General features: G+C 39.8%; 1 protein-coding gene and 1 long non-coding RNA gene across 2 annotated transcripts in view; both read right to left on the bottom strand.

Annotated features, from left to right (window-relative positions):
- Window positions 1–517, bottom strand: part of LOC124899619 (glycine-rich cell wall structural protein 1-like) — a 1,248-nt gene extending 731 nt beyond the window's left edge. Inside the window, exon 1 of the mRNA XM_047414567.1 lies at window positions 251–517. Coding sequence (XP_047270523.1) covers window positions 251–517 — 267 coding nt within the window. The remainder of the gene's footprint in view (window positions 1–250) is intronic.
- Window positions 518–4,647: 4,130 nt separating this feature from the next.
- Window positions 4,648–7,898, bottom strand: LOC107875858. Its single transcript, XR_001675896.2, has 3 exons — window positions 7,738–7,898; window positions 7,497–7,563; window positions 4,648–4,946 (listed from the first exon to the last, which is right to left on the bottom strand). It is a non-coding gene; the product is annotated as an uncharacterized LOC107875858 (long non-coding RNA).
- Window positions 7,899–8,155: the final 257 nt, after the last annotated feature.

The raw sequence follows: 8,155 nt of genomic DNA on the forward strand, positions 1-8,155 counted from the left end.
TCCAGCTCGCCTCCCTAGCTGGACCCGGGACCATGCCCAAGTCTAGCCACTCTCCCGGACCGGGACCACGCCCAGGTCCAGCCCCCTCACCCCGCCGGGACCACGCCCAGGTCCAATCACCCCAAACCCCCGCTAGACCCTGGAGAACTCCTAGATCCAGCCCCCTTCCCCCGCAGAACCCGGGACCCCGCCCCCGCCCCGCCCCCCCCCCCCGGGCCCCCCCCCCGACCCCCCCCCCCCCCCGCCAGACCCGGGACCGTGCCCAGGTCAAGCCCCCACTCCTTCCGCCGAACCTGGGACCGCGCCCAGGTCCAGCCCCCTGACTCGCCGGAGCGGACCACGCCCTCCTCCCACAGTCAAACCTGGGACCACGCCCAGGTCTAGGCCCCCTCCTCCGTCGAACCCAGGACCTCTCCCAAGTACAGCCCCCACACCCCGCCAAACCCGGGACCGCATCCAGGTCCAGCCCCCCTCCCCCCCCGAACCCGGGACCGCGCCCAGTTCCAGCCCCCCTCATTGCCGGACCTGGGACCGCGCGAAGGTCTCTCCCCTTCCCCCACCGAATACAAGACCGCGCCTATGTCCACCCCTCCACTCCACCCCGTCGAACTCGGGATCGCGCCTAGGTCCAGCCCCCCTCCCCCCATCGGACCCGGGACCGCGCCCAAGTACTGCCCCCGGACCCGAGAGCGCGCCCAAGTACTGCCCCCAAACCAGGGACCGCAACTAAATCCAGCTCTCCCCCGACGGACCCGAGAACACGCCAAGGTCCAGCCCCCCCCCCCCCCCCGTCGAATTTGAGACCAGGTCCAACCCCCTCCCCCAGCCGGACCCAGGGACCACGCAACCCCCGCCCTCGCTAAGTATTACAGAACTAAAGAAATATGTAAGAATCTCACCTGCATTAATTTAATTGCAAGACTCAATTTAGCTTTACCAATGCTTCCAAATAAAGTTCCTAAAGAACTATAATATATGAGAAGAAAAATTAGACACACATTGAAGCATTTGAGGTATTGAAAACTATAGAATTCTCAGAAAAGAAGTCAGAAAGGAGATTTGATTTTGCAATGGATCTGTAGATATATTCTTATCAAATATGAAGTAAATATCCTCAACAATCACTTCTTATGTTAGTTCTTCAAGTACATCTGAGAAAAAAATTCCCAGAAGAATAATTCTACATACAAGGCTCATGAGTTAATCATTCATTCTTTTGTTTGCACTAATAGCTCAACATAGAAGGAAATACCTTTCTAGTACATGGACTGTTGTTCTCCTTTGTGATGTCTAAAAGGTTAAACACAAACTTGCTGCTTAGCTTTCCTCATTAATAGAACTTTTGATGTATGGATAAAGAAATGAACATGATAACTTATAGACTGGAAAAATGCAATCTGTCACGACCCGATTTTCGAGTCATGATGGCACCTACCACATCCCACCGGCAGGTAAGCCGATACCATAATCCGGAGCTATTGCTATGGGTTACCTTGGTAAGAACGTCCAACTTGGACCCTATATGTGAACACAACACATAACAACAACATTTCACAAGTAAGGACAATCGATATTCAAACACAAATCCCATGAACTAATAGTATTAATACAAAATCTTCTAAACTTGACAACAGGACTTTACAATCTCAGAATCTAAAATGCCTTAAACAATCTCATACATTTGTCTCGAAAGCAAAAGACAAATAAGGATAAAAGGGATAGAGGGCAACTCGATCCCCAAGATCTCACCCTATCTCCGAATAGTCAACTCGTATGAACTAGCTCAACGGCGGCAACTAGAACCTAGGCCTGCACCAAAACAGTACAGAAGTGTAGTATGAGTACCAAAACACTGGTACTCAATAGGCATCATCGGCCGACTGAGCTCAAATATAATGTAAAGACGATATAAAGAAAGACAATGATCTTAAAGTCAAGGGATAGGATCGTACCTGGATCTACTTTGATACCACTGTAACAACATCTATACTATTAAAGCAATAACATGACATACTATTTCAATATACTCCATAATCACCATAACAACTGAGTATTATTTCGAAAGCATACAACCATATACACAATAGCAAAACATCTACTTGCCATAATCATCATCAACAATCTTTAGAACATACACATAAGAACTTACCACGACGTCCCATACCACCGGGAAGTATACGAAAGAGAGCAAAATAAAGAACTCATCACGGCGTCCCATACCACCGGAGAGTACACAAAAGAATACAACTAATAATACCATAAAGCATAACTACTCCATCAATTTATCAAAAACCGCGGGTAGCACAACCCCGCCATGACTTATTACCGAAATCCACTTCCAAGTACCCACACCATAATTCAACATAAAGAAAGCAACATTGTCATAGCATAGCATGTAATCATTAGTTCTATAATTCATTGATAAATACCGCAAGGTCCATACTAATTAACCTTATTTTTTTCAAAAGTCAAAAGATTACAAGTCTTAAAATCACTAGTCATCAAACTGGGGAAAAAAACTACAAGCCACCCATAGTATAGGTTATTCAACTATCATAAGGCCATTCTTTAATTATCATCATCATGACATGAGTTATCAATTAAGGCATCTCAACTTCACATAGTAGGAGATAATTTAACTATCCATCACGCAATACTAGATCTATCATCACCAAGCATGTCACAACCTTAAGGACTAATTTTCATATTTTAATCAAGTAAAGTCCACCAACTAGTTTACTAGGCTTCTAGGTTCCAAATAATAATCATATATTTTAGAAGTAGCTAATTATAACATAAGCCACCTTACTAGGCAATATTTCATAATATAACCTCTTATTCAAGTCAAGTATATATATTAGGTTAGCCCTTGAATTTTTATGCAAATTTGCATATAACACTAAGCCTTAACTCAATATTAGGCATAAATTTCCTCTAGTAGCAAATTTAGCATCAAAAAGGGTCACACCTCTTATATAGTGATTTGGAACAAGAAACAATTAATAATTTACCAATAGAGACCTCATAATTCTAGCACATAGGTGGTTGGCCCCACACGGCCTAACCTTACAAATATCAATGCATATAAGAAATTTGCCCCACATGGCATCAAAATGTTCTTACCTCTTCCGGATTCACCGGGCATCATCACAATATCAACATATTCCGCCAAATTCATTGAGCATCATCATAACATCACACATTCCTCCGGACTCGAACCGGGCATCATCATAATATCACATATTCCTCCGGACTCGAACCGGGCATCATAATAATATCACATATTCCTCCGGATTAACCGGGCATCATCATAGTATCAATAATTCCTCCTGATTTACCGGGCATCATCATTGTATCAATATTTTCCAAGACAACAACATACACACATAAATGGCCCCAAATCAATAAACATACACAAGTTCACAATAATCGAGTAATAGAGATGTAAGATGCATAAACCATCACACTTTATTACTAGTCATCATCATGACATATGAGTAGAAGCATAGGCATGAGTATCTAGATGACATACACAATTACCATATTTCCTTGGCTATCCATAACACGATAATAAGACAACAATCAAGAATACACATTTTTCAACCATCGACCTTATTCATAAACCGACAACCGGGTTTAACCCTTATAATCTCAATAACATAATTCAGACGCTCATCAAGTATCTAGGTTACCAAGGAGTTACATAGTTCAAGCTTAAGATGGGTCAAGTCCCACTTCCAACTCCCACTAATAGTAAAGTCACTTCTACAAGACAAACTTCTACCCGGATTTAGCCTAGGTTTCACCGATATTATTGACACAAGAGCAAGTGTCTAATAGAGTCTTGCAGATCGGAACGTTGACGTCCGTTTCCTATCTTCGGGAGGCTATGTGACATTCTTAGGAATCCTTCATTTTTTCATTCATATCGTGCTAAGAGTTTGAGTTGGTTTGTAGTATCTTTTCAATAACTCAAAATTGGTCTGGGGAGGTGAGGGTACGCATAGGCTCGGCTAGGAATTTGGTTGTCCGGTGCACATCTGGATGACTATCATGATTTCTTGGGATTGGCTCAGTTACAAATTATTTACGTTTATTGTCTTTAATTGCTACTTGTGTGTCCCACCGGCTTATGGGGGTACAGTTGGGTTAATTGTCTTCTTCAGTGTGCCTAACGGGTTTATGGGGGCCCAGTTAGGTTATGTTGTGTGCCTAGCAGGCTTATGGGGGCCCAGTTAGGTTATGTTTGATTTGTTTGTAATTACTGCGTTATTTATTTTCTGTAGCGTTTACTATTTCTCTATCTCATTAGACGGGGCAAACCTCAGTCCTGAGTGTAGGCAAATCCATTCGGTGGGGCAAACCTCAGCGAGGACGCTGAGTCCGTAAGGGGGGTGTATGTGACACCCCAATTTAGGAAGGAGTCCCACTAGGAGGGATGCTGGGTATATAAGTGAGAAAGCCTTACTCCCTAGTGACGCGTTTTAAAGCCGTGAAGGCCTAGGCCCAGAGCGGACAATATCACTAGTGGCAGGGGTATCTCGAGCCTGTGTGGTTCGGGATGCGCCCATCGCGGCCAGGACCTCGGGCCGGGTCGTGACACAATCTTAATGAACTTCTACAGCAAAGATGTTCTAAACAAAAACATTTCTTATCAATGAACCAGTGACTACTTCTCATAATGAAAGGCTAAGAAGCAACAATCTATTACAAAAAGTAGGTAGTATGAAGCATGATGAATGTATCTCAAAGCTCCTGAACGTATCTCAAAACATGGTGTCACAGACAAATGATAATGGCAGCAGACGATAAAGCATAATGCTAGAAACGAGCAACTGGGAAACTATCTCTCACTGATACCTCTTGGTTTGACAACATAAATAGAAGTAATTGCATCAGTATGGCCCTCTAGTAGATGTGTACAAGATCCAGCAGCCTTCCATATTCTGATTAGCACTATCAAAAGTTAGGTTGACACAATAACCTAAAAAAAAAGGCGAGTTCTAAACCAAAAAATGCAATTAGCATAAGAATAAACAATCAGCAGGTTATCTTCCAAAACCATCATAACATCCAGTCAAAACAAACCTCAGATTCAAATAAGCACATCCGGTTAGTTAAGGCAATAGTGGATAGTATGCAAAGAAGACCTTTTTTACATTCTTAATTGTCACCATGTAATATTTTAGGGGCAAAAGCACATGAAGGATGAATTTTACCTCAAAACACTTGGAACAAAAGCCGCATAATGTAATAATATCAAAAACATTGTCCTTATTAATCTAGTGTGTAAGAGATAGGTATGAGTGAAGTGAATGCACAACAGACCTGGAGTACAAGGTACAGAGATCAAATATCCAGAGAAATGAAACCATTTCATTTAGTTATATTATGCTGGCTGGGGGATAAAACCAATACATTAAACAAAGAATGATATACAAGGCATTAAAAATTACAAGGATGGCACTGATATTCTAGAAAAACAAATTTCACACTCATGCTTACTTGGAATTAGAACCATCAACAGCACTAACCCAGTATACTTATCGAAGAAGAAGATAAATATACTTACATCGTTAAACATTTTGATAATCGATGAAGAATATTAGAGTGGAAATTGAAGATAATTTTGGAAGAACATGGGAAGTGAAAATTGAGGGATCATCCGGAGAATGAGAAAGAGAAAGTATAGAGGGAAAAGGATCAGAGTAGAGCTTTTTCACATTTAACCTAGAGAAGTTCTTTGTCTTCCAAGTAAACCTTACTGTTTGGGGATCCTCTGGTTGCTGCTTTTCCCCATCATTTCCTGTTTCTACTGCTGCTAGCAAGTAGAAATGGAGGCTATGTGGGAATACACTGGGTATGTTTTTGTTGTACTGCTGCTAGCAAGTAGAAATGGAGGCTATGTGGAAATACACTGGGTATGTTTTTGTTGTACTGCTGCTAGCAAGTCAACATGGAGAAACCATCAGATCAAAAACTCTAAATCCAGTTGTAAAGATCATGGACGTACATATATAAGCCAATGTAAAATCATCTAAGATTTGGTTTAATTTGAAAATTGTAGCAACTTGAAATGAAGTTGCATGGCGTAAACCCTGTGGTGAAGCTGCACTACACAACTCTTCTCGTTACCATATCTCCAACAACATCATCCATAACACAGTCGTCCAAACGCTACATAAGACTTTTGTCCACCTTTCGTTAGATATCCAATGACGCAGAGATGCACCATATTATTAAAGCTCATCAAAACATTCCAAAGTGGCTCTACACAACCATTACACTAATATTGCAAAAGGTTAAGTAAATGAATCTCTGGTGATTGCAAACTATTAAACTAAAGTATAAGTTATTCAAGACAATTATTCACTTCCCAACATTTCATTGGACAACAAACAAATCTAAAATATGAACATACTAACATTATCAGTCAACTTTCCATAACATGGATTCTTATACCTCAAACTTATATTTTAATAAATTAACATATAAATGCCTAGTTTAGCATAGTGCAGTTCAGACACAACAAATAGTAAACAAAAGGAGTCAAGATTATCAGTTGTTTTATTTCTGATCCTTCAGTTCTTTCTGCCTGACTAGGCATTCACGAGTGCCAATGTAGCATGAATGAGTATTTTTCCCTTTGAATAACCGATCAAGTATCAGCCGTATAAACATGGAAAACGTTCCACTAATCCTATATTCTCCATTCTCGAAATAGTAAAACACAAACACATTGCTTCTTTTTCTTCCTAGCATTTCTTCTTTTTTTTTCTTTTGATAAGGGTAAAATAATTCCTCGCATTTCTTATTATCTTTGAGTATCCCCTTTGAATAACCTATCAACCGTATAAACATGGGAAATGTTCTACTAATCCTATAGTCCCAATTCTTGAAATAGTAAAACACAAACACAATGCTTCTTTTTTTCCCTCGCAATTCTTATTATCTTTGAATAACCTATCAACTGTATAGACATGGGAAATGTTCTGCTAATCCTGTATGCCACATTCCTGAAATAGTGAAACACAAACACATTGCTTCTTTTTTTCCTCAAATTTCCTGTTACCGTTGAATAACCTATTTCACCTGTCTAAACATAGGAAATGTTCTACTAATCGTATAGTGCCCATTCTCGAAATAGTAAAACACAAACACATTGCTTCTTTTTTTCCCCTCAAATTTCTTATTACCTTTGAATAACCTATCAACCGTATAAACATGTGAAATGTTCTACCAATCTTGTAGTCCACATTCTTCAAACAGTAAAACACAAACACATTGCTACTTCTTCTTCCTCGCATTTCTTAATTGATACAAACGACTCCTCGTATTTCTTATTACCTTTGAATAACCTATCAACTGTATGAACAAGCGAAATGTTCTACTAATCATATAGTCCACATGCTCAAAATAGTAAAATACAAACACATTGTTACTTCTTTTTCCTAGCATTTCTTAAACAATACAAAAAAAAACGCTTAATGAATTACCTTCCTTAGGCTGAGGACCTTCATCAGACAAATCAGAACGTGGAAGTAACATCTCCTCATCTTCTCGCTACTCCGACATAAACACACGATAAAAATAAACAGTTACAAATAATTCACAAAGTACAAAACCCTAAAATTAACAAAAAAAATTAGTAACAATTGTAAGGCAATTCAACTGTATATAGTATTCATTTACGAAGAAGAAGAAGAAGAAGAAGAAGAAGATAAGTATAGTTACAACGTTAAACATTTTGATAATCGATGAAGAAACTTCGAGTGGAAATTGAAGTGAATTTAGAAGATATTTTTGGAATAAAATGGGAAGTGAAAATTGAGGGATATATAGAGGGAAGATGGAAAAGGTAGTAAGATGGGGAATGAAGGGAGGGTAGTTTAGTCAGGGAAAATGGAAAATGGGTTGAATTTGAGTTTTAACGGTCCAATTTTTTTATATTTTTAGCCTTTGAAATGTGGACCGTTGGATGCATTTGATTGAGCTGTTTCTGAGCGTTGGATGTTGTATGCAATAATCTGTTGGTTTACCCCCAATGTATCATTTGGATTTTATTCCTAATTCTTCAAAATTATGTAAATATAAGGACCTTTAAATGAGGTGTAATATTTTTCTATTAAGATTTTTCAATTCGCTTAAAAAAAAT

This window comes from Capsicum annuum, chromosome 6, assembly GCF_002878395.1.
Source record: "Capsicum annuum cultivar UCD-10X-F1 chromosome 6, UCD10Xv1.1, whole genome shotgun sequence".
In the NCBI taxonomy this organism is placed as follows: Eukaryota; Viridiplantae; Streptophyta; class Magnoliopsida; order Solanales; family Solanaceae; genus Capsicum; species Capsicum annuum.